At 48.4% G+C, this 25,193-nt stretch overlaps 1 protein-coding gene and 1 long non-coding RNA gene across 8 annotated transcripts in view; one reads left to right on the top strand and one right to left on the bottom strand.

Annotated features, from left to right (window-relative positions):
- Positions 1 to 16,982, bottom strand: part of LOC128844489 (uncharacterized) — a 57,595-nt gene extending 40,613 nt beyond the window's left edge. Inside the window, exon 1 of the long non-coding RNA XR_008446478.1 lies at positions 16,935 to 16,982. This is a non-coding gene — a long non-coding RNA (uncharacterized LOC128844489). The remainder of the gene's footprint in view (positions 1 to 16,934) is intronic.
- The window catches only part of GSG1L (GSG1 like), a 169,782-nt gene that overhangs the window by 86,843 nt on the left and 57,746 nt on the right, over positions 1 to 25,193 (top strand). For 2 of the 7 annotated variants that reach the window (XM_054042264.1, XM_054042260.1), the window contains one exon: positions 1,844 to 1,911. The exons of the other annotated variants lie outside the window; for them this stretch is intronic. In XM_054042264.1, coding sequence (XP_053898239.1) covers positions 1,844 to 1,911 — 68 coding nt within the window. The remainder of the gene's footprint in view (positions 1 to 1,843; positions 1,912 to 25,193) is intronic. 7 annotated transcript variants of the gene reach the window in all.

Genomic DNA, 25,193 nt, shown 5'->3' with positions numbered 1-25,193 from the left:
TCCTCTGGTGGTGCCTTAACACCATCACTTTTGTTTCAGGACCCACACCACTCCCAGGACAGCAGCATCCACTTCAGGGACGCTGCCTGCCATGCCATACTTTATGTTCCCCCCTTCTGGAGCACCTGCAATCTGTCCCACCACTACCTCAGCGGCAATTGCAGTCCATTGTCCCAGGGCTGCTTCCCATGCGGCTCCAACACTCTCTTCTGCCCTTATCTCAGGGCCTCTTTAGCTCCCCCAGTCCCTGCTTGCAGCACTGCTCTGTCCCAGGTGCTGGTGCCCTTCCTCCTGCTAGGAGCCTGGTCTTCTCCTCTCAAGCTCCAGTCAGCTACTGAACTCTGCTCTGTCATGCAGCTCTTCTTATATTAGCCTGCCGGGCCATGACTGGCTACTCCTCTCAGTCTCTTTCTAATTGGCTGCCTCTGGCGCAGTCTCCATAGGGCTGCTTTTAACCCCTTTTCGGCCAGTGTGGGGCAGCTGCCCCATCACACAGTGATAGACTCAAGAAGCTCCATTTATTTAGCTTAAAAAAGAGAAGGTTAAGGAGTGACTTAATTACAGTATATGGGGAACAAACATTTAATAATTGGCTCTTTAGTCTAGGAGATAAAGGTATAACACGATCCAATGGCTGCAGGTTGAAGCTAGACAAATTCAAACTGGAAATAAGGGGTACATTTTTTTAACAGAACAGTTTATCGAGGGTGGTGGTGGATTCTCCATCATGGCCATTTTAAAATCAAGATTGTCTGTTTTTATAAAAGATCTGCTCTAGGAATTATTTTGGGCCAGTTCTCTGGCCTGTGTTGTACAGGAAGTCAAACTAAATGGTCACAGTGGTCCCTTCTGGCCTTGGAATCTATGGAATTCTAGCCTCATTGAAGGTGATGTCAAAAGTCTCACTGATTCCAGTGGAGCCAGGATTTCACTCTGAGTCTGGGAAATTTCAGCCCAAAAGGTTACAGGTTTGGAACATTCTGAACAATTGGAAACAAATGTTAGAACTGAAAGAATTCTGTAAACCACTACAGAGTTTCCTCCTGTTGCCCTTATAATAATTACCTTCCAATATGACCATTTCCTATAGTCTCATGTGCTTGTAGCATTTTTTCTTATTGTGTGGGCTCTTAAGGAAAAATTACTAATGTACTGTGATCCCTATTGTTTCCAATAGCTTCAGGTGTATACACAAACAGATGTGAAGATTCTGGCCAAGACTTTCAAAAGAGATGCCTAAGGTTTGGCTCTAGTGTCTATATTTAAGCAGCTAAATAAATTCCCTGATTTTCAAAAGTAATGAGCACCCAGTAGCTGCCATTGACAGTACAAACGATCAAGAATTTCAAATCTGCTTATTCGCCTCCTATTGGCACACAAGGTACAAGTGCAAAGTTCTGCCTTGGATTTATTCTGTACTTTATTCTGCAATGCATGGAAGGGAACATCTGCAGAGCTGTTCCTTCTGGAAAGTTACATGGACTGGCATTTAAATGGTGTAGCATTAACATACCTACTTCCAACACATGTACTGTACAATGTTAGTTCCTGCTGCTTAGATTCATCATGAAGAGTGAGAGAATGGGAGAGACGCAGCCCTGACCCCTCACCCCCATTCCCATTCCCCCTAGCCTCTGTACATAAGCTTTCCCCTGAGAAGGGCAAAGCCAATGGAAACAAGTCCCTCCTGAGACCATTAGGATCACCGTAAAGGGCCTGGCTGGCTGTAGATGGAGGAGCTCAGGTACGTTGTGCTCTTATTGATTTTGACCCTTCCTTTCTGTACAATTGGGAACAGCTGTTGTTTCTGTTAAAGATGCTACTTCTATATTCTCTTTTCCAGGACAAAGGAGGAGAGGGATGAGGATGGGGATCTGAGGTTACAGTGCCTCCATAGCTGCTCCCCAAATAGTAAGTGAACATAGCTCTCCATGTCTCTAATAGATGATGGTTTGTGTAACCTTCAGAATGGTTCCTGGGAATTTGGATACAGGTTAAAGTAGGGAGGTGGGACAAATACATGTTTGCAATTTAATCAAATAGCCAACATGGAAGTGCAATTTTAATCCAATAGGAATAATGAAAAATAACTGAACTATGCACAATTCCATGAAGTTTACTTTAGCTGTGCATACAAAGCAATGTTGTCCTACAATGATATACCATATAGTATCTCTAGCAACCATTACTACAGAGACATCTATTTTTCAAGATAAGCACTAATTTAGAAAATTATAACTGTATAATATTCAGTGTGCAATAATAATGTACAACATTTGTACATGTTTCATCAGTATGTGACAGTAATCCACACTGGTGCATGTGGTGAATATCTACAGTTCATAGATAAAATCACTGAAAGCAGGTATTATTCAATAATAACTTTAATATGAATGAACTGGGCCAACTCCTGCAGTCTTTCATCAATCACTACACAGACAAATCAATAGGTCCTTACTTTGATCTTATTCAGCATTTATTCAGGCAAAGTTCTTACTGTAGCCAATGGGAGTTAGTGAGCCATTCTGTCTCAGTGCTGACGAACATGGGAGTAAGGATCTCAGGGTTTGGCCCATCATGAATGCTCTACTTTCCCTTCAATATGCAGCAAATACAAACACGGATATAGCAACGTGTTGTTTATTTATGGTAAGCATTGTGATCAAAAGAGTCATGGAATTCTCACAAAGAACGCTGGAGAATCCTCACTCAGCAGAGTGGAAAAGCCTCTTGGAGGGAAAGCTGCTTGGCGGAGCTCCCGGAAGTGACCTGGCAACACTAATGAAATTTGGAAACCTGAGAGCATTCCATTTCCTCTGTTTTACTGGGATGCAGAATGCACAACCACATCTCAGTGTCCACAGATGTTGATAATAACGAGGACAGTGATACCTCTACAGTTTTGTCCTAGCAGCTCCATGGACTTACATTCTCCACGAATGGTTTCTTGATGGTGGTGGTCATCAGATCTACTGGCATTTACTGAGGTTTGAAGGCAGCTTTGGTATCACAAAGGCGGATTGGCACTTGAGCTGAAAGAGTCGCATGTCAGCTGTGGATCCATTACACAAACTATACATTTTTTTCCATTTCCACATGGCTGAGGTGTAATGAAACAAAACCTATTGTTTCTGATTATTCGATTTGTGTTTCTGATTACATCAGTATAAAATTAATCCTAACCTTGTTCTGGGACACACATGCACATCCAAATTCTCTTTCTCTCTAATCCTCCCCCCCTCAATATCATGCACACATGCACAAACACCCCACCCTCTGAGGAAAACACTTGAGAGCCTTGAATTGTGCCTTAAATGTCAACATATTTGAACTCAGTAAGGTGAGGTGTTCCAGAGCTGAGCCCCATACTGAGAACTCCCCACTCTCAATCCTCGAGTTGTTTGAAATTTTGACAACCTGGTATTTCCCCCCCATCAAAAAATGCATTTTGTTGAAAACTAAAACTGTCACAATTCAGGGCAACTGCACCTGTATTCCCCCTCTGTAGTCCAGCACGGGCCACTCTCAGGCCTCCAGCTCCCCAGACTTCAGCTCTCTTGGGCAGAGACATACATTTTTCTCTCTCTTGACCAGGGTATTTCCAGGCTCCCTGCCTACTCTGTGAATTCTGCAGCAAAGTCAGACTGCCTAAGCAGGCCTGCTTTACTTCTCTCCTCAGAGATGATAAACAGTATAATTGACAGTTTGGCTACGACCCAGCTCTTTCTCAGCAAGCACATTCATTCTTAAGGTTAAAGCATTCCAGAGAAAACCTATTAAAACAATAAAAGAATCTACATGCATGCTAATAAGCTTACCAGAGATCACCCCAACTCCAACAAGGGGTCTGGCCGGTGGACAGTCCTTCAAACCCCCACAAGGGGGTTTTCTGTGATCACAAGTTCATAAAAGCTGTTTGCTCAGAACAAGCACACTCATGAATCTGTGAGTTACTCGTTTGGACCATCTGATCCTGTGAATAGGTCCTCTCCCCAGAGCAGAGATTCAAAAGAGCAAGTCCAGAGGTGGGAATTTGCATTCCCCTCCTCCCAAGTACTTCCTAGGAAACCTACTCAACTAACAGTTCATTTTTGTCTTAGACATTGTTTAGGACAGTCCATTGAAGCTCATAACACTTCCCAAGGCTCATATTAGTCATGTCTCCTAGACAAATTACATACAATCCCACGATAACACATACATATTTGCATTTTTAAAACAATGAGCTCCTAAGAAATTTAAACGTAATTCAACAATGTTTAATTTAATTTGATAAGGTTTGTCCAGCATATGGCAAGAAATTGCCATACCTGTCACAGAAACACATTGCTTTCCATGAAAATTTTGTTGGGAAGGCCATGGCCACCTCATGGACATGCCCTTGCCTACCCCTGCTCACAGAAAAGTCTCAGAGCAGAACATGCATTGTCCAGAACTTATCAGAGAGGAAAGAATGGAAGCATCCTAAAGCAGAGCTGTCTGCCCAGTCTAGTTAATAAGCTGCAGACTAGTTAATAAACCTCAGAGCCATCTCAGGCTGCTAATCAGCCCCAAAGTATGAGCATGGGCCCCTGACCATTGTCTATCTCTAGGGAGAGGTCAGTGCCCGATGAGACCAGTGATGACTCCATCCCAAACTCAGGCCTGGAGCTGAAATGGAACAAGCAAACCCGAGAACTCCAAATGACACCAGAACTGCCTCACTAGACCTTTATAATAGACTTCCCCACAGAGGGCAGATGAGCAACAGGCTGATAACTCTCCATCCTGCCAGTGACAAACTACAGCTACTTGCAGAAGGGAAACTGGCACCTGACCCTACAGGAGAGACTCACTGACAATCTCAGGCATCAATGGGCCTAATAGCTCTTACTTCAGCAAACCAACAGGGGCATGAGCTCAATTCACAGGCCACAAGCGGAAGCTCTTGCAGTATATTCAGAGCGGGCTGAAATTCCCACCAAGAAGACATTGTGTTTGACCCCTCTGGGCACCGATCCTCCACCATGACACCAGCCACGCTAGACCAGATTCAGTGTATCGTGTCTGTGAAGTAGGTGGAAAATTCTTCACAGCACTGACCATGGGACTATTTCAATGCAGAGCCAGATGTCATTTACCTGCCTGTGAGTCAGAGCAGTTCTGCTGCCAGATGTATCTGTACAGAGATATTGGGAGAGAAGGCGGCTTTCATCATTGCATACGTGCCACAGTTGCATGGACTCAGCATACAATCTTGGCCATTAGTGCTCCAATTTTTCCCCTCGTCAAATATTTCAGCATGGATGTCTGATCTCTCCATTGTTCTGAGGACATCATCAGCTAACAAAACAAAATTCTGGGCCATTTCGGCCCTATGTCTGAAATCTGACAGGAGTACCAGATGCTTCTAGGGTTGGCTGGCCACCACTTCTTCAATGGACTTTCTCAAAAAGCAAAGTGTAGAGGATGAGTTATGATTGTCAAAATAATTTATATCGAGAGAGGATATCTTGACCAAGAACTCATGAAGGAGTGGTGCAGGCATTCTCTCCCTCCTGTTTTATACTGTCAGAGCAGCTTCCCCACATCCAGTCAATTTGATCTGCTATGTAGACTGAAAGCTCCTTGCAAAGGGAGACTTTCTGCTCTGAGACTTGGTGAAAGCAGCCTGAGTTACTCTGACAGCCCGGGACTTGGAACAGTGGATCAAGGTGAAACTTGCTAATGGAGCAGAACTCCAGAGGGAGTAGCAGGAAGGGAGGAGTACAGAAGATGGGAATAAATTTGGAAGGAGCAGAACTCGTGGCCAAGTCTGAAAGCATGGCAAAGGGTGCGAGCAGGAGTGGCACGGATACACAGATGGCCCGGGTCAGGAGAGAGCAGAAGTAGAGCACGCAAAGGATGAGGGGAGGATGTGTGGGAATGAGGAAGAGGAGGCAGGGGAGGTGACATTGAGATGACAGGGGAGCACTTACAGAAGCAGAGGAGGAGCAAGGAGAGAAGAGGATTAGAGACTAGGAAGAAAGAGAGAGGAAAGGGGTTGAAGGGGAGGGCAGAGGCCAGGACTCAGGAGACATATAGGAGATTCCCAGAGAGCACAGGAAGTAGGGCAGGGAAGAAGTTGCTGCGTCTGGGCTATGCAGTGAGGGAGAAAGGAGATCTGCTCTGATCCACCATGCTAAATCAGCTGTTCTAGGAGACTCGAGAGGGTGTGTGGTTCCAGCAGAGAGAAGGAATCAGCGTCTGAGTTTGCAGGGAGTGGTTCATAGAATCATAGAAAGTTGGAAAGCTTCTAGCAAAAGAGCAGACCTTGAGAATGGAAGTCGGGAGAGAGGGAGGGGAACAAGGTGGAGAGAATCCACCAGTTCCAACCAGAGCAAGAAGAGGCCGCTCAGCACTGTGTTTTGCTCCAGCCATACCAGTGGCTGCTGCTGCTACTAGCCCCTGTGCTTTGAGATGGAGAAGGCCAAGTGGTGAGGGAGTGACTTAACCTTCTGACTAACAGCATTCTGTACTAGGTAAGGGATCTGGGCAGCCATGCACGTCACAACAATGTTACTCTGAGGAAATGGGAATACAAAGCCCCAACTATTTACTCTGATTAAAAACATGAGTTACCAATAAAGAATTGATGAGCAAACGCAGAGCAGCTGAGGATGATCCTTGGAATAAATATAATTCTGTCAGGAACTTTTCAAAGAACTTGAAAATGCCTTACTTATTAACTTTGCAAGAGAAACCGGAATACCAGTCTCAAAGACTAGCGCTGACAGATGTTACCCCAGGCCTGGCTTCTAATCACTAGGGAAAAGGTTTATCCAAGTAAGTTTTCTACCATACAGAGAGAAATTTGTAGAATTTCATTACTACAAAGGTTGTATCCAACTCCCCTTTCTTGCTGCATGCCAAACCCCTGGCAGACATTTTATGGCATGTGACACAAATGCACTGAGCTTCTCCTGGCCATCTGTCAGCCTGTGTGAGATTAGAGCCTCCCTTCTGACAAGAAACATGCCACAAACCCTAACTCAGGGTCAAAATGCACTAACACTTCACAGTGAAGGTTGAATTACTTCGGGCCAATGTTCAACAGTATTTAGATGCCTAAAGAAGCAGTTAAGAGGTTAGTGGGATTTTCAGAAGTCCCTAGTTTCCTAATATTGTGTGCAGTGTAGTTGTGGCTGTCGGTGCAACCTTGCATTTAGCTGTGACACTCAAAGTACCTTTCCCAGACTTAAAGAAGAGCTCTGTGTGGCTCGACAGCTTGTCTCTCTCACCAACAGAAGTTGGTCCAATAAAAGTTATTACCTCACCCATCTCATCTCCCTAGTTTCCTAAAGCAGACTTAGGCCTGACACATTTAGGCACTTTGAAATCCCACTAGGCCCTGACACAGTGCAGGGAGTTAACATTTGAGCCTGCACTCTGTCACCAATTATTCTCCTCCCCCCCCCCCCCCCAAGAAAGCTGATTGGGATAATTAAAGGTAATTCGCTAATGAAAGCTGGTGGCCTTGGGAACTAATGAGCCAATTAGTCCATCAGCTCATTAAAGAGGCAGAGGAAGAAGATGCAAGGGGGGAGAAAGGAATAGGGACTAGACAAGCCTTGGTGAGGCCCTAGGGGAGAGCGATCTCTGCTCCTCTCTGGTTCTGAGGAGATGGTCCAAAGCAGAGGTCCCCAAACTGTGGGGCGCACCCCCCCTCAAGGGGCATGGAGGAATGTTTGAGGGTGTGTGGCTAGAGCCCGGACCAGCCCCCACGGCGGGCGGGAAGAGAGTGCCACCGAGCTCCACTTCTGGCCCCGACTATTGGCCCTGTGCCTGGGTCCCCACTCCTGGTCCTGCACTCCGCTGCTGGCCCCACGCCCGGTGTCCTGTCTGCCAGCCCCGTGCCTGGGGCTCAGTGCCCAGGGCTCCACTCCTGGCCCTGCCCCCAGTTGTGGCCCCAGCCTCAGCTCCCTTACCCCTGTCTGCACCTCCCCCCACCCCTGAGCCGCAGCCCCCTCCTGGCCCCTGTTCTATGAGGGGGAGGCAGACAAGGGTAAGGGAGTGTGCGAGGAAAAAAAATGTGGAGGCCACTGGTCTAAAGCATAGGCCATATTGACAACAGACTGCTGCACAGAACTCTGAAGGGGTTGGTGGAGGGAACTCAAATGGCACAGTGGATACACAGCCAATAGAGTCTGAGCTGGCTTCTGTGTGCAAAAAGGCAGGAGCAGAGCTCGCCCTGCTACAAGCCCCTGTCTGCTTCATTAGGCACCTAAATGCCTTTGAAAATTAGGCCTTGGTTAGTTAGATGCTTTCTGGTGCCCCTGTGACCACTCATAATTTTCACTCTTTACAAGACACTCTGGAAGCTTAAAACATGAACAAGCGCACAAAGAATGGCCCATGTTCCTTTATTATTCTGAGGAAAGCCTGCAGTTTGGTAATGTTGATAGGTACCAATGACAGCACTATGGCATCAGTCAAATTTTACCTTGAAAACTTACTTCTTTCTGTTAACATTGGAAATAAATCCTGGGAGTTAGTTATTGCTCTATGTCCAAGCAGCGATTAATTATCATTTCATAATTCCCATAAACTGATGCCCCAGTGTCTGAGTTCCACACGTGGAGGACAAAGCTCACCCACTGTATGCCCAGGGTTTGCATCTCCATTCTCCAGCTCCTTGAATGTCTGGATCTTGGCTCTCTCTCAGTGAGTCAGACACTGGCTTCGCTTCACAGCATTTTGGAATTGCTTTCTCTGGAACATTAACTTTTGCGTCATTTCCTTTCACCAAAATAGCCCCGTTGAGACCATATATCCGTTTAGCACATCGCTCCCTGAATGAGGCAGTAAGCTGCTTAACTCTTCACCAAGCCACATTTAAAACCTCATTTCTCACCTAAACAGCAGGACCTTTGTCTTTTGAGTCAAACAGTGTTCTATTTAGCCCCTGCTCCTGGACTTTCCCTTTCCTAGCATTTCAAGTGCTATTCTGTACATTTCCAGAGCCACACTGCCAGATTGTAATTCACCCAGTCTGGGCCAAATCCTCAGCCGGTGTAAATTGACATAGCTCCATTGTTGGCAATGGAACTGCACTGAGTTACACCAGCTGAGGATCTGGCCTCTGTATTTAGACTTGCACAGTTTCTCAGAAAGAACATATTGCTACTCTGGGATCTGTTTTCATGCTGATTTTTATACCCAGAGCTGGATTTAAGCACAAACAGAGCAAGGCTATTCTGGAGGCATGAGTTACTGCCTGTAATCTTTTGTGTCTTGTTTTAATCACACTGGGAAATCCAGTTTGTGAAGCTCATGCTCCCAAATCCATCTTCTCATTCTGACTCCCTGCATAAGACTAACCAGCACACAAGCTGGATGTCATACTCTGTAGCAGCAAGTGGAGGAGGGGCTCTTGGTGTGAACAAATGAAAACAATGAATGCAAGTGGGAGTAACACATTCAGTAATATCTCCCTTCAGCAAATGAGGGACTCCTTCTGGTACAACCTCCTGTCACAGCATCCTCAGGAAATGTCATGAGCTAGCTGTATTGATTGTGATACAGTGAATGTAGCCAACAATAACCATTCAGCTCACAGCAGTGAAATGATATAAACATACGTGCCAGATCCTGCGTTGGTGTAAATTGGGGTAGTTTCATTGAAATCAGCAGAGCCATGCTGATTTACATCAGTTGAGGATCTGGCTCACAGAGCTCAATTGTAGCCCTTCAGGGTTCAGCCACTTTCCATGAATGAGAACTGGAACTCCAGGAGCCACTCTGCCTCTCCCTCCAAGGCCGCAGCAGCTGCCCTCTTCAAGGGGAGCTCGATGGGCCTGTGTGTAAGGGAGGCCGCGTGGGCCATAGCCCCATCCCTCCCTGTCCCCTTTGAGGAGACTAGAGCAACCATTGCCACAAAGACCATTCCCGGAGCCCAAGGCCTATGGTTGTGCCTGGGCTTGGGACCGAGGCACTGGGGATGGAGAAAAGCTCCCAGTGATCTCACCTCCCTGGCACCGCACTACCCGCCCTGCTGGTCTTGGTGCAGGAATTCACTCACAGCACCTGGTCAGAAATGGAAAATGTAAAACTGTTGTGGCCCAGGTTTGGTGGCAAACAGACAGCCAGCGAGGTCTTGTGGTGCATCGCTAGGCCACGGTACTGCTGTTGATAAGTGTTGCACTAGTGGCTCCAGGGTTGTGGCTGGAACTGGGGATAATAAGTGTGAAAGTGCCTTTCTGGTGAGTGTCTCTCAGCTGCTGGCTATGTTTGTTTTCCATAAGTAAGTGGGATCCCATCATGTCCATTGAGGGTGCAGACATGAGCTAATCCTCCAGTGTTTCCTATTACATAATAATAGCAGTTCCCACAACCATCCTTGTTTCACAGTGTTCAGCACGGAGAGAAGCTAATTGGGTGGCTGTAGTGATGCTTTTGTGATGTCATTCGCCTCTCAGCCTAGATGGAGTTTCACTGCTCTAGTTGGGACTCATTAATTCAGGCTTATTGCCAGTAACACCAACCCCAAAAGTTCAAAAATCATGAGCCAGACCCTAAAAGATCATGAGAGTGGCCCAAATAGAATGAGATTTTAAAAAATGATTAAATGATATTTTCCGGTCTGTCTTCTGAGTGTTGAGCTGCCCCCACCCATGGGACTCAGGCGATTTCCGGCCCCTGCTACAGGTTCTTTCACTAGAGAACCACCTATCTGAGATCAGGGCCCCACGATGCTAGGTGCTGTACAAAGACAGCGAGAAAGACAGTCTCTGCCCTGAAGAGCCAACATTCTAGTGCAAACTATAATAGTGTGTTCATGCCGTGGGAGCAGGAACTAGCACTCATCAAATTCATCCCACATAGGGAGCCATTAGAGGGGAACCACTTCTGGGCAGGACTCATGGTGGTGACCTGCAGGTGAAAGGCTCTATAGCAATAGCAACACCCTGGGACATCCAGTTTCCATATGTGCGAAAGTGAGGCTGCTTTCTGGAAAAACGTATTTACCCGATCGAACCCTGACCTTTTCGAACTGACACATGCAGAGTCTGCCCCAGTCTACTCACACCAGCACAGTCTCTCAAACATGGCTCTTCTTGAGCGTATGCTCAGTCTGCCAAATCCTGTTCTTAAATAGACAGAGCCAAATACTCCAAATCCAAATGCAACAGTAAAACAAATATTAACACAACATCCAGATTCACTGCTAAACACATCTTGCAATAAAAAATCCTTCCATCAATTACTCCAGGGTCCTTATACTAACTGTAATACAGCTACCTATTTGTTTTTCACCCACATGGGTCATCAGCCAGATTTGCATACACAACCTTCAGATCCACAGCATAACCTCTTCTGCCGAAGCTTAAAGAGAAACCATTGAGGAGAAAAATATGCTTTTATCCTCTTATGTGGATATAGCCCATAGAGGGAGCCAGAACACACCTATTGCCAGTGGGTTAAACAAGTATTTGTCAGACAGTGGTGGGACACTGGGTGGCCACTGGCAGGTTTCTTGGTTTCTCTTTCTGGCTCAAGAGAAGATTGTAATCTAGTAGTTACAGACAGCCTAGCAGATGTAAGAAGCCTGTTTGAGTTGTCTATGAGGAATGAATCCAGACTGCTGGATGTCCAAACATGAGCGTCTACCTCTTGAGCTGAAGAGCCAGATGCAGCAGAGTAGTCAGACATTTGTATATGTTGACTAGCCACTAGAAGGTGACACAGCGACATTCTGTGTAAGCCTGGATACAGACACAGCTCATTTGCCATGTCCCTTCCAGACGAAGCTGTGTGGCAAAGTGGTTGGGACTTGACTGTGTTATATTAGAGAACCGCACGCTCTCAGTTATCTTATCTGAAGTGGGCGGATGACAGTTACCCCCAAGGTTCCAGTATCAGGTCTTGGCTTATAATAACAATTGTGAAAAGTACAGCAATAGCAGCACCCATAGTGGAACAGCTGAGACTCGACCTTCAGCTCACTAGCTTTTCAGTTCAGTGCGCCTTTAGGCTACTGGTGCTCCAGAGCCAGCAACAGTGGACTTATTAATGAACTGGATGCCTCAGGCCATTGCTAATGGGCTTCAGAGCCTTTTGCCTATCAGTCATCAGTCTGTAACCAGCCCAGCTCAGGAGGGATTAAAAGTTGTTTCTCTCTAATGGTGTCTGGGTCCCTAGATCAGATGTGTTTGCAGGTGGGGTTCAGTTCCAGCTCCCACACCACACAGTTACACTTTTCACTGATTGGAAGACTCAGCAGCAAAACCAAGAACTAAATCCATGGGCCACAGACACAGACTTTTATCTGTGAGCCAAGCTGGCAGTGCGTTGTGTGGGCAGCTCGCCCAGACACTGCTCTGTAGACAAACCAAGGACTTTTTTTAAAGCCAGAGTTTGCTGTTATGCCAGTTAGTTGCAAATACGCAAATTGGCCCATTAAATAATCTGCCTTAAATGTCACAGGCAGAGCTCCATGAAAGTCAGCCATTGTGAGCTTTAAGCCTCATGACCCTGTGAGGCAGCTAAGTATCATTATTGCTATTTTACAGCTAAGGAAACAGGGCGAGCAGGTCAGTGGTTTCTCCCAGGCCATAAGTGATGTCGGTCAGAGCATCAGCATTGATCTTCTGACTCCCCATCCTCTGCTTTAGCCAGACGACCATAGTGTGAGTCATTCTTGCTCTTTCATATGCTTTCGCAAGCTGGTTTTGGGCCAGCATTTCAGTAAAGCTCAGGGTCAGCTCTGTTAAGTGATGCGTTCTTTTGAAAATCTAGCTGCATGTGCCTGCTCTTTCGCTTGTTTTTGTGGTTTTAGTGCTTGTTTTTTGCTTGGTTTGCTATTTGCCTGTGCAGTGTTGGTGCTGGTTTTGTGTGCATCAGGGCAAAGATTGTTTCTTTAGCATCAAATGAGGTGGAAGCAAACAAATAGCTATTAAATGCTTGAGGCACCAGTCAGACAGACAGTTCAAGACAGGGAAGCGGTTATATTAATTATTATTTATTTATGGTAGCACCTAGGGACCCCAACTATGGACCCGCCCCCCCACACTAGGCACTGTGCAAGCACAGAGAAAGATGGTCTCTGTCCCAAAGGTGACTCTCCATCCGATCCACATGCCCCTCAGCCAGTGCCCCATCAAAGAACAGACAGGGCCTGGGCATGTCTAGGGAGAAGGGCTGAAGATGTAGCAGCCACAGGGCAGATCCAGTGCCCTCCTCTGCTTAGCAGATTCACTACCTGCACCTTATCAGCGACTGCAGAGCAAACAGAGTCAGAGCTTTTGCCATTCCCTATTGAGCTGCTGAACCAAAGGCCATGTCAGGGGGTGCTGGGGTGGGGAGACAGCATGGCTGGAGCATACTGCCTTCTGACTATTCCCAGCCGGCAGATGATGTCTTGGGGTCAACTGCCAGCTGGCACAGCTTGGAACTGCCGTGTGGCTGCTCTAACTTGAACTGCAGCTGGGGCAGGGACAGTACCGTACAGAGCATCAACAAGCAGTAACTGGCCCTCTGACAGCACCCTCCCCACTTCCCATCCTGTGCCTCCCCGTCCCCACAAATGTGCTGAGCAGATCCTGACCCAAGAAAGAATCTGGCTCTTCTTCAGTAACTTATTGAGAGCCCAGGATCCTGAAGGGGATACTACAATCAGGGTGAAAACATCAAGAACCTTCCAACAGGAGAGGACAAGGGTGTGATGGGAGTTACAACCTACTAGCTGCTGTATCCATGCTATTATTGCGCTCTTCTGGATGAAATGTCAGGCTACCCAAGTATAGGGATGGGGTGTCACCCTGGAGCAAGTGTAATCCTTAGTACTATTCCAGGTAACAGACATTCTCCTTTAGCTCAGGTGCAAGGGACCTATGCTTTGGACTTGGAGGAAAAGGACAAGTAACTAGACAGGAACACAGGCAGCCAAGAGGATGGAACAGTTCAGGAAACCAAACTAGAGGACTGAGACCTGTAACGTAGCAATGTTAGCGCAGAAGAAGGTAGCCAAACAGCAGAGTGGAGGGTGGAGCAATAGAAGGCTATAAACCAGACTGGAGGGCTAAGCATGGATGTCAGGGCTCCATCACCAGATGAACACTGGCTTAGTCCACAGGAAAGCCATTGTCTCGGTACAGCCAAGTGTAATAGCATGTAAACGCATTCCTGGGGCGCTGGTTTCAGAATCCCAGTTAATCTGGGAAAGAACACAATGTATTTGTTACTTTGTAGTACACTGATATCTAAAACTGGTAGCTGCTTGTTCTGTACAAGTTAAAAATTGTACACTTATACTGTACCTGGCTGAGGGTCCTGGGTTCAAGGATGCCTATTGTGAAATGTATTACTGCCTCGCAGGGCCGTCCCTAGGGGGGGCCCAGGACATAGGTGCCGAGTTTCTAATCTGCCGGAGGGGGCTCCCTCCCAGCTCCGCCCAGGCCCTGCCCCCACTCCATCCCATCCCCCAAGCCCCATCCCCACCCTGCTTCTTCCCAACCCCGCTCTGCCCCGGCCCCACCTCTTCCCGCTCCCCTCTTCTCCGCCCATTTCTGCCCCCCTCCCCATAGCGCGCAGCACCCTCGCTCCTCTCCCCTCCCCATCAGCGCCTCCTGATGCCGCGAGCAAAACATGTGATCTGCAGTAGGTGCTGAGAGGGAGGGGGAGGCACTGATCAGCTGGGCCCACTGGTGGGCAGGAGGCACCGAGGGGAGGGGGAACTTCTGGTAGGGGGGCTCCTCCTCGCCCCCCCCCCACCTGCTGGTATGCCACTTGCCTCCTCGTTCGCCTCCTCACCCCGCTCGCCAGCATGCCTCCCGCCTCACCTCCCCGGCTGCCTCCTGTGGTGCCTCCCAAAGTGTGGGGCCCTGGGCAGTCGTCCCGATTCACCCTACACAGGGACGGCTCTGTGACTCAGTGTCTGTGCAATGAAGTCATTAAAACCAATTGGACAATTGGACCTTTCCAAATCTCTCTCATTGTGCAGTAAAATTGTGATGTGTGTGTTAAAATAAAAGATGCTACTGATAACGTGTTTCAGTCTTTTTGTGGGTAATTTCACTCAGAAAAATTTTCATGATTGTGCCAACACACTCAAAACTGGCCTCATAAACTAACCCTCGCCAGAAGCAGAGTCTAGAGGACTGCTAACCAGTGTGGTGCTGTGGCAGTCTGACAGTAGGTGCTTGCTAATTCTCCCTTAAACTACTGGCATCCTAAGAGGGTGAATCATGCATTAAAAAGCTGTTCTTACGCAGGAAGGAATAAATTATGCCCCTGAAGAGGCAGTACCATGCTGGGACAAGAGCAGTGACTAGCAGCCCTGGATCTATGTTTTTAGCTGTCATTAGTGCTCTTCCCAGTGCTGGCCTCCCAGTGCAGTCTGATGTGCAAGGGTCTTGGTTCATGGCTTTAAGCACTGGGAGCCAAATGGTTGCAGCCTCCTGTGAGGTGGGGGCAATATGAGGAGCAGGATCCCCCTGCTCTAACTCACCTCCTCAAAAACGGTCACTAGTAAATGCAACACATAGCCCTATCTCACTACAAAGATACCCACGTTTTTGTAGTACCAGTGCTGGTTTCATGCACACTCTTGCAGTTCCTATGCCAGCAAAGCCCCCGCATGCAGTCACGAGGACCAGGCTCTGTGTGGTTTTGCTACAGCTGCTTTGGCTTTCTGCTTGTTCGGATGTCTTTGTTACTGTGTTTATGCTGGCTTTGCATGGCTGTATCATTATCATGTTTGTTCTGGAGTCACACGCCAGTGGGAGACAGTTACAAATTGCCCCGGGGGCCATGACTACACTAATATTATGATACTTCACAGGCTGGGCCTATCCTATGGATGCTATTTGGCTCCTGAGGGGAAGGGAAAAGGGGAGGAAACTCAGCTGTACTGGCTGGCACTTTGGGTAGTGTTACCATATTTCCACAATCAAAAATGAGGACACTTGGGGGGGGGGGAAGCCCTGCCCCCATCCACTCCCTCCCACTTCCCATCCCCTGACTGCCCCCCTCAGAACCCCAACCCCCCCTGCTTCTTGTCCCCTGACTGCCCCCTGCTGAGAACTACCCACCCTAACTGCCCCCTAGGACCGTACCTGTCCCGACTGCCCCAACCCTTATCCACTCGCATGGTGGCAGGGTTGTAGAAATTTTGGTGGTGCCCAGAACCCACCCCCCCTACCTGCCTAAGGCTCTGGGAGGGGGGTTGGGTGGGGGGAGGAGGTCTGGGGTGCAGGTCCTGGGCTGGGGATTAGGGTGCAGGAGGGGTGCAGGGTGCAGGCTCTGGGATAGAGTTTGGGTGCTGGGTGCAGGCTCCAGGCTGGGACAGGGGGTGGGTGTGCAGGAGGGGGTGAGGGGTGCAGGCTCTGGGATGGAGTTTGGGGGTGGGAGGTGGTGCAAAGGGAGGGGGTGCAGGCTTTGGGAGGGAGTTTGAGGGCAGGAGGGGGTGTATGGGAAGGGGGAGGGGGGTTGGGAGGGAATTTGGGGATAGGAGGGGGTGCAGGGGTGAGGGCTGTGGGTCTGAGGATGAGGGGTTCATGATGCAGGAGAAGGCTCAGGGCTGGGGCAGAGGATTAGAGTGTGGGGGGATGAGGGCTCTGGCTGGGGATGAGAGGTCCATGATGCAGGAGGAGGCGCAGGGCTGGGGCAGAGGATTAGGGTATGGGGGAATGAGGGCTGGAGCTGAGGGGTTTGGAGCATTGGAGAGGCTCAGGGCTAGGGTGGCAGAGCAGGGTAAGGGCAGCCTGTCTTCCCATTAGTGGGTGGGGGACGCTAGGACCCGGGGGCAGCAGACAGCAGTTGCTGCTGGCTCTGGCAGTACAAGCCGGCAAGGGAGAGGCAGACGGGGGGGGGGGAACGGCGGGGGAGGGACACGCGGAGGGGGTGGCAGGTGGAGACCGGGGACCCATCCAACACTTCCCCGCTCCCTGACTGCCCCCACCCTGGACTCCCCTTACCATTCTGGCTCCACGTGTAGGCAAAACACGCTGCCTGGTGGGTCGGATTGTGTGTTACACAGGGCTGCAGACAAAGGGAGGGGGGAGCAGGGGAGGGCTCTGGCTGCTGGAGGCCAATGGGAGTGGCTCAATTGGCCCAGCCGCCCAATCAGCAGCCGCACTTTGCATGGAAGGGAGGGAGGGAGGGAGAAAAAAACCCCAGACATTTTAACCTTGTTACCAATTCCTCCTGGACGGCTATTTAGAGATGCAAAAGCCGGACATGTCCGGCGAAATACAGACGGATGGTATCCCTAACTTTGGGAGTGGAATCAAGGCTCTGCCCTTCTCTGACCACTCCACACCCACTTGCACACAGGGGAAGTATTAGCTATGAATCTCCTGCTTGCCCCTCCATGGCTGTAGTAGTTGCATAAGCCTGGGGCGGCGTGTTTGATTCCTCCATATGCCTCATGCAGCTGCATAGCCTGGGCCATGATCTGGCCCATTTTCGGGGCGTTCAGCCTGAGAATAAGTATTGTAGACTTGACCAACCTTGCAAGTGTGGGATTCCATGGGCCAAAGGCCAGCCAGAGCACTGTGAGGCTGACTGCAAATTCTGACTGGTCACAACTGCATAAACTGGAACCAGATTGGCTGCTTTAAGCAATGTCTGACGGGCTAAATATTGCATATGCCCGAAGTCTTGGCTGGCCAGCAAACAGCACCCAGAGGCACCTGGTCATTCCCTAACGTGAGCAAGTGCGGCTACTGAGTCACTTCTGCCAAGTCGGTGGTGTGAGGTCAGAGCCCCGACTTTACTTTCAGGAGAATCAGTTTTAAGCCTGTCTTAAAAAGTTTGGACAATTTCCAAATCATTTTTGTTCCATAGCTTTTGCAGAGACTGTCCTGATTTATTTAAAAATATGGATTGAAATTGTTCATTAAAATTTTCAATTTAAAACTGTTTCAATTTGGAAATGTTTGGTTTGGCTTTTGTTCCCTTGTTCCCTCTTATTTTTCCACCTTACTACTGGGAAAGGGGGGGAGGGGCAAAGGAATGGAAGAAAAGACAGAAAAAAGGTAAAACAGAAAAACCCAAATCTGAAAAGCCAAAGGAATGGAAGTTTTTCATTTTGAAGTTTTGTTGAAAAAACAGAGCATTGTAAACCAACAAAAACCTTTATTGAAAATATCTGTTTCTGAAAAAAGGCCATTTTTCAACCAAAAAAAAAAATTTTTTTATTCAAAAAATGGCAACCGGCTCTATTAAGCCCCTGTCTCCTCAGCCAAAACCTGCTCCACCCTCCTTTACCCTACAGTTTTAGGGGCAAGGGAGCATGTGTGGCTGCAGAGTGAGGCACAGCATGCAGTAGTGGGCTGAGCTCACTCCTCACTCACACCCAACACGCTCCCGGCTACTGCTTTTGCTGGAACAGAATAGGTTTGTGCTCCTTCCTGCACCCTGTGCAATGACTTGCAGGGTCCAGATTCACGTGAGGAACTGCACAGGGTGTAAACTACTGAGAACGCCACAGCTATTCTTTAGTGACTCGATAACTGAGCATTGGGGAAATGTATAGGGACCATGTTTTCAGCATACTATCATAATGTATGAAACGGACAGACCCATCTTTAGGGTTTTTTTACTAAAGAATTCATGGAGGGGGAGAGGAATGACCCAGCATTACACAAAGGCTGCTTTATGTGTCCACCTTGCCAGACAGTGTTCTGCATGTTCATCTGACTTTTGCATGTCATGCTGAAAATTATGCATGTTCTCTGTGTTTTATAGACCTTCCTACTGAAGGACCAAATGCTGCTCACCTTCCCCAGGCCTGGCTTCTGTAGGAGGCTGAGACTGCCCACGTGAAGTGGAATGTGAGCCTTTGTATATGAAATGCAAAAACCCAGGGCCGGCTCTACTGTTTTTGCCGCCCCAAGCAGCGCGCCGAATTGCCGCCAGGGACGGCAGGGGCAGTCTGTGCGCCGTTAGGGCAGCACTCGCGATTCCACGGTGGCGGCAATTCGGCAGCAGCTTCTGTCTTCAGCCGGAAGACAGAAGCTGCCACCGAATTGCCGCCGGGGGCAGCTGAACATAGAAGCTGCTGCCGAATTGCCCCCACCGTGGAAATGCGCGTGCCGCCCTACCGGTGCACGGCCTGCCCCTGCCATCTGCGGCGGCAATTCGGCGCGCTGCTTGGGGGCAAAAACACACGGACTGCCGCCCCTTGCAGATTGCCGCCCCAAGCACCTGCTTGGAATGCTGGTGCCTGGAGCCGGCCCTGCAAAAACCACAACTAATGTGACATGGCAGTTAACATTTCAAATGCACAAGAGCCCAGAAATAAAAATGTGAACATTCCCCCAAATGACATCACACCCCATCCCCAATCTCACAGCAACTCAAACCTACCTAGCTGGGGGCTTTTAAAGGAATCTCATGATTCCTGGCATCAAATGTGTAAATATTTCTTTATTTGAAGTGGCTGTCAGCTCCCATTACTTTCAACAGGAATTAATCCACACTGCCTTCTGTCACAATGGCGGCCATTTCCTACAGCCTTTGCATGGGGAAGTGAGGCTGATCGTAATAAAGGTGCATCAAGGTGGGTGAGGTAATAATTTTTATTGGACCAACCTCTGTTGGTGAGAGAGACAAGCTTTTGAGCCCCACAGAGCTCTTCTTCAGGGCTGGGAAAGGTACTCCCAGCGTCATAGCAAAATGCCAGGCAGAAGAAATTGTTTAGCACAAGCAGTTAGCACATATTCTAAGGCAGAGATTCTCCATCATTTTTTGGTTGACGGCCCCCTTTTCAAATGCAGTGTTAATCACGGACCCCCAACAGAGAAAGTGACTGACAGAAGTATATGTGTACTTCATATAAACACGTATCGTTAGCTTTAAGAGAAGACGTGTAAGAGTACTTACAGTGAGATGGGTGTGCCTGTTTCTTACTGCAGAGTCTGTCTATCCTTGGTGTGATGATTGACAAGCAAATGTGTAAATCATTCTCCACTTCCAGGCAGAACCTGAACTTCGTCTTCCTAGCTGTCATGGCAGAGAATGATGCTTCACATATATATGTTGTTGGGAAAGGTAGCAACACTTCCATTGCTTCTGTAACTAAAATTGGGTACTCTGCAGCAATGTTGGCCGAAATTTGGCCCAAAGTGGCAAGGAATCTGTGCCTGCAACTTAATTTTCAGTGTGTGGTCACAGAATAGTTCGAGCAGCTCCTGGTCTGCTTTTCCACTCAAACAGCATGACATAGCAAGAGTTGAGAATGGATCCCAAACCCAATCATATTCCTCCAGGTTTATATTTTTAAAGTAAACACTGACGTACTCTTCCAAAGTTGAAAGGTGAGCAACGATCCTGTCTCTCACACAGTCAATTGTCATGCTGTTAGTACCGAGAAAATCTGTCAGTAGCGGAAACACATTGGAGATTCCACTAGTTTGCCAAATCTCTACTTTCTTCTGAAATGCTGCAGTCTTGTCACTCACCTCAAGTATGGTTGTATTGCCCCCTTGTGTGGACGGGTTCAGCACATTCAACAAGTTAAAAATGTCACGATCCATATCAGGTCACAAAAATTTGCAGCGGTCTTGGGATTGTGCACAGAAAGCAAACCCAGCAGCTTTGTGAAGCTCAAAAACTCTTTCCAACATTCTGCTGTGAGATAGCAAATGCACTTGTGCATGAAACAATAAATTTGTCATATCATGCACCCATTTCTAAACACAGCTTTGCAAAAACATTATGAATTCAAAGGCCAGGACTTTATAAAATTCACAACTGTCACAGCTACATTTAGCACATCATGTAATTTGGGTTCCATTCTCTTTGATGCAAGGGATTGGCAATGCAACGTACAGCGTGTTACAATTACCTGTGGGTTTATGGCTTGTATTCTTGCTACAACACCACTCCTATTGCCTGTCATAGCAGCAACACCATCTGTGCAAACAGCAATGCACTCTCCCAGTTCAGCGATTCAGCTTTAATGAAATCGTCCAATAATTTGAATATTTCCTGACCTGTTGTCTGTTCTGGTAACTCCTGACAAAAAAGAAAATCTTCCAAAATGTCCCCCAGCCAAACATAATGAATAAAAACTAATAACTGTGCTGCATTACCAACATCAGCTGTCTCATCAAGCTGAATTGCAAACTATTCACATGTACGTAGCCTTTCAATTAGCTGTCATTTGAAAGCTCGTCAATTCTCCTACTAACTGTATTGTTAGAAAGTGGTATGGCCTTAAGTTTCTTTGCTGCATCTTCATTTATCATCATGTTGCACATTTCTACAATAGCTGGAAGAATCAGGTCTTCTCCAGTGCTATGGGAATTTTTACTCTTTGCAATCTGAAGCTCTGTTAAGAAAGATCCTTTCAGAGCCTTTTCCGGAACTGATGTTACTTTTGTCATTTGAGTTTTCTGTTGATTGTATTCTTTTGAAAAAAGTCTGTGGATTTACCTTTATACTGAAAGTGACTTGTTGTGAAGTGTCATTTCAACTTTGCAGGTTTCATTGCTTCGTTTTATAGGATTTGTAAGCATACAATTGCGGTCATCCATCACTAAATTCCATAAAGCCAAAATCAATATAACTTTTGTCAAACTTTCTGTTCTTCATTTGTTTCTTACTACTTGACTGTTCATTATCCATGGCTTCAGCACAACTAGCAGTACTAGTATGAGGACATTTTAAAAATGGATCTATTTTCAATGTAATTTGCTCACACACTGTAAAAATATATTCCACTTCCACCCGCCAAAGACATCTCAGTCATCAAAAAAATGGACGGCATTTCTGCTTTGCTATCGCAAAGCCGTCCGATTTTTTATATTGATGCTTATGTAGTGTATTATGGCGTTGTTCATGCACCACGGAATATGTTGTGAACACAGCAATAGTAGATTTGCTGCTTTTAATCAGTAGGCAGTGCAGACATGAGGTGAGATTTTTTTAAAACTTTTTGTAATATTTTGCGGCCCCCGCCCTGTGCAGTCTCTAGGGTCCCCCTGGTGTCCGTGGACCCCAGTTTGAGAACTGCTGCACTAGAGGACCAGTCAAGGCACAGTGGCCTGCAGTCATAGGTCAAAAAGAGGGGGCTAGTGGGTTACAAGATGTTGTAATAATAGAGCTGGACACCAATGCCCATGGTTTTCAATGAGACTGAAGCCAGGGTGTAGTCAGGAAAGATGGCTGTCACTGTGTTCTACAGCTTGAGGGCTGGACGGGAAACCATGAGGAGACAGGAATGTGGGGCAAGAAAGGAGGTTGAGGGAGTGCAGGGGACATGGGGAGAGCGGAGTGACTAAGGGGTGCAGGAGGATGTAGGGGCAGGAGGGAGCCTAAGGTGGTGCAAGGGGATGTGCCCAACTTCACCCCCAACTCCTCTTCCAAAGAAAGGGTGCCAAAATAGAAGTTCATCCCGAGCAGCATTTTCCCTAAGGCCGGCCCTAGGACTGAGACAACATTAGAGGGCTTGATTGTTCAGCAGCTGAAGAGATGCATTAAATCACAGATCAAACAGACCACTGAGTTCAGCAAAAAAAAGTAATTAATAATTTAACAGCCAGATGCACAGGCAGGAGGGCACTGGGACGGGGGCTTGTGGAGGCTATAGCAACCCCAAAATTTGCCTGAGCCCACCTGGGAGCTACCCCTCCCAGCGCAAAGGTCAAACGTTCTGCAGAAGTAAGGGTGGCATAGTATGGCATTGCTGCCCTTACTTCTGCAGTTCTGCACTAATGCTGGTGGCGATGCTGCCTTCAGAGCTGGGCGCCCAGCCAGCAGCTGCTGCTGCGCTTCAGCTGCCCAGATCTGAAGGCAGCGCCTACCACCAGCGGCAGCACAGAAGTAATGGGGCACTAAGTCTGCTGTGAAAAGTGGCAGTGAGAAAGTTTCCCCCTCCCCCACCCCCACTTTGATAAAAATGTGTTTTAGTCTTAATTTAAAAGCAGGGAGAAAAAATAAATTAATTTTAAACAATAGGGTGTAACAGGCCGGACTCACCCGGCGGTGCCTCCTGCTGGTTGTCCTTGGGGAATTAGCTCTTCCAGCGTCCTGGAGCGCCCCCTGCAGGCTGGTGATCTGCCTTGCCACTGGCCCCATGTCCCTCCCAGGACCCCGGTGCCCCTTTCTCTGGGTGCTGCCCCCTAGCCTCAGTCTTGGCTACTGCCCAGTCTCCCTCTAGCCCCCATTCACTAGGGCAGGCTGCAGTATCAGCCACTCATCAAAGGCAAAGGGGTTCGGACCCGCTGCCTCTGCCTACCCGTGGGTTGTCCCCTGCAACCCAGTACCTAATAGACCTTATGCTAGGCCGCAGCCTGGGGCTTTCCAGGCTGGAGCCCCCCGGCTCCTCTGCCTTCCCCCAGCTCTGCTCCACTGAGGTACTCTGTCTCTACGCCCTGCAGCCAGGCCCATCTCCCTCTACAGATAGAGAGACACTGTTTGCTTGAGCTCCTGGCTCAAGCCTTTATAGGGCCAGCTGGGCCCTGATTGGGGTGTGGCCCCAGCTGAGCCTGCTTCCTCCTAATCAGCCCAGGCGTCGTGTCCTTCCTCAGCCCTCCTCCAGGGCTGTTTTAAGCCGTTCCAGGCAGGAGCGGGTGACCATCCCGCTACATAGGGTTATAAATGTAGCATTTAAAATAGTGTTAAATATAAAAAATGTGTCAGATCTGGGTGAACTGCCAATGGCACGCAAAGGCACCCCCTATGACTCATGGCCAGGCACTCCTCATTACTGGTTCTTCTCTCCCCTGAACCTGCTGCTGTTCACCGAGTGTGCAGTGTGTGTGTGGCAGCAGTCACCAAGGGAAATCTGCACAAGGCAATGCTGGCGGAATCAGCTTAAACTCCCAATGGAATACTCATGTGGATAGTGGCGGGGAGAACCGGGGTATTGCCATGGGGAACAGCTGGTACCCAGCTCGTTGTCATCCTGTACCTGCACAGCCCAAATGAAGTGTATCTGGAGGGACGCACAGTCAGGAGGGCTGGCTAGAAAACAAGTCTCCAGGTGTTACAACACTCAGCTTAACTTTCAGGTACCCTACCAGCTAGTAGAACCCACAGGCCCAAGGTAGGTGCCTGGGCTCCCCGGACAATGCCTGGGGAGAGTTAGGGGCCTAAAAAAGGGAGTCAAAGGAACCAGCCTGCTGAGCGGGGAGTGTCCTACACTAGCCTGGAGGAAATGCTGAGGGAGTAGAGCCTCAAAGGGACTTAGGTGCCTGGATCCAGGCTGGAGGGAGGCACCTCTCTCCACTCAGCAGTCTCAGCCATGACCCCTCTCCTGGAGTGGGATGCCTAAGCCAGACCAGCCCATTTCTCAGGTGGTGCCCCCCATCGCCCTTACCCAATAGCCCAGCAGTCAGTGTGCTCACATGGGAGAGCCAGATTCAAATCCCCACTCTGCTGATGTGGAGCAGTGATCTGAATTGCAGTCCCTGCTATGCCAGGAGAGGGCCCTAACAACTGAGCTGTTGGGCGTTCTGGACGGGCGGGGTTGGGGGTTTCAGATGTCCTGGGGAGTTAGGTGCCCAGCTCCCATCCTGTACCAATGGGATTTGGGTGCCTGAAGTCCCTTTGTCTCCAATGAAAAGCCCCTCCCAGAGCTCCTTCTGCTGATGCTGCCCCATTGTGGCTAGGGGAGCAGAACGCACAGACTCTACCCCTGGGTAGCTCACATGGTGTGTGTGGTGGGGGCAGGGTCCTGGACTCATGCCCTGCTGCCCCTTGGGAAAGCAGGATGAATCCCAAAACAATATGGTTCTGGTAATATCAATATTTTAACTCAGGATTGGATGTTTTCTGATCGATCTGCTCCATGGGTGATTGTGGGGCAGCTCTCTGGCCTGCCTTATGCAGGAGGTCAGGCTAGATGGTCGCAGTGGTCCCTTCTGGCCTTGGAAGCCATTAAAAGCTACATGATGGGTCAAGGTTTTATGCATCCGAAGAAGTGGGCTGTAGTCCACGAAAGCTTATGCTCTAATAAATTTGTTAGTCTCTAAGGTGCTACAAGTACTCCTGTTCTTCTTATTCCGATCTGTGGTGGCCCTGGGACTGGCCATCCTCTCCTTTCTCTGAGCAGTATTTAGTCAGGCCAGGGTGCCCTTCCCCATGGCTCTGGGACAACAGCTGTGTGCCAATTCGCTTGGCAAAGGTCATGTTGGATGGCACAGAACCAGGTACATGGGCAGGGTCTGATCTTATGAGTCCAGAAATGGACTGACTCAACCAGACTCAATCTGTATCTTTTACAA

Source organism: Malaclemys terrapin, chromosome 10, assembly GCF_027887155.1.
Source record: "Malaclemys terrapin pileata isolate rMalTer1 chromosome 10, rMalTer1.hap1, whole genome shotgun sequence".
NCBI lineage: Eukaryota > Metazoa > Chordata > Testudines > Emydidae > Malaclemys > Malaclemys terrapin.
Note: the sequence above shows the minus strand (reverse complement) of the source record. Positions and strands in the feature narration are given on the sequence as shown.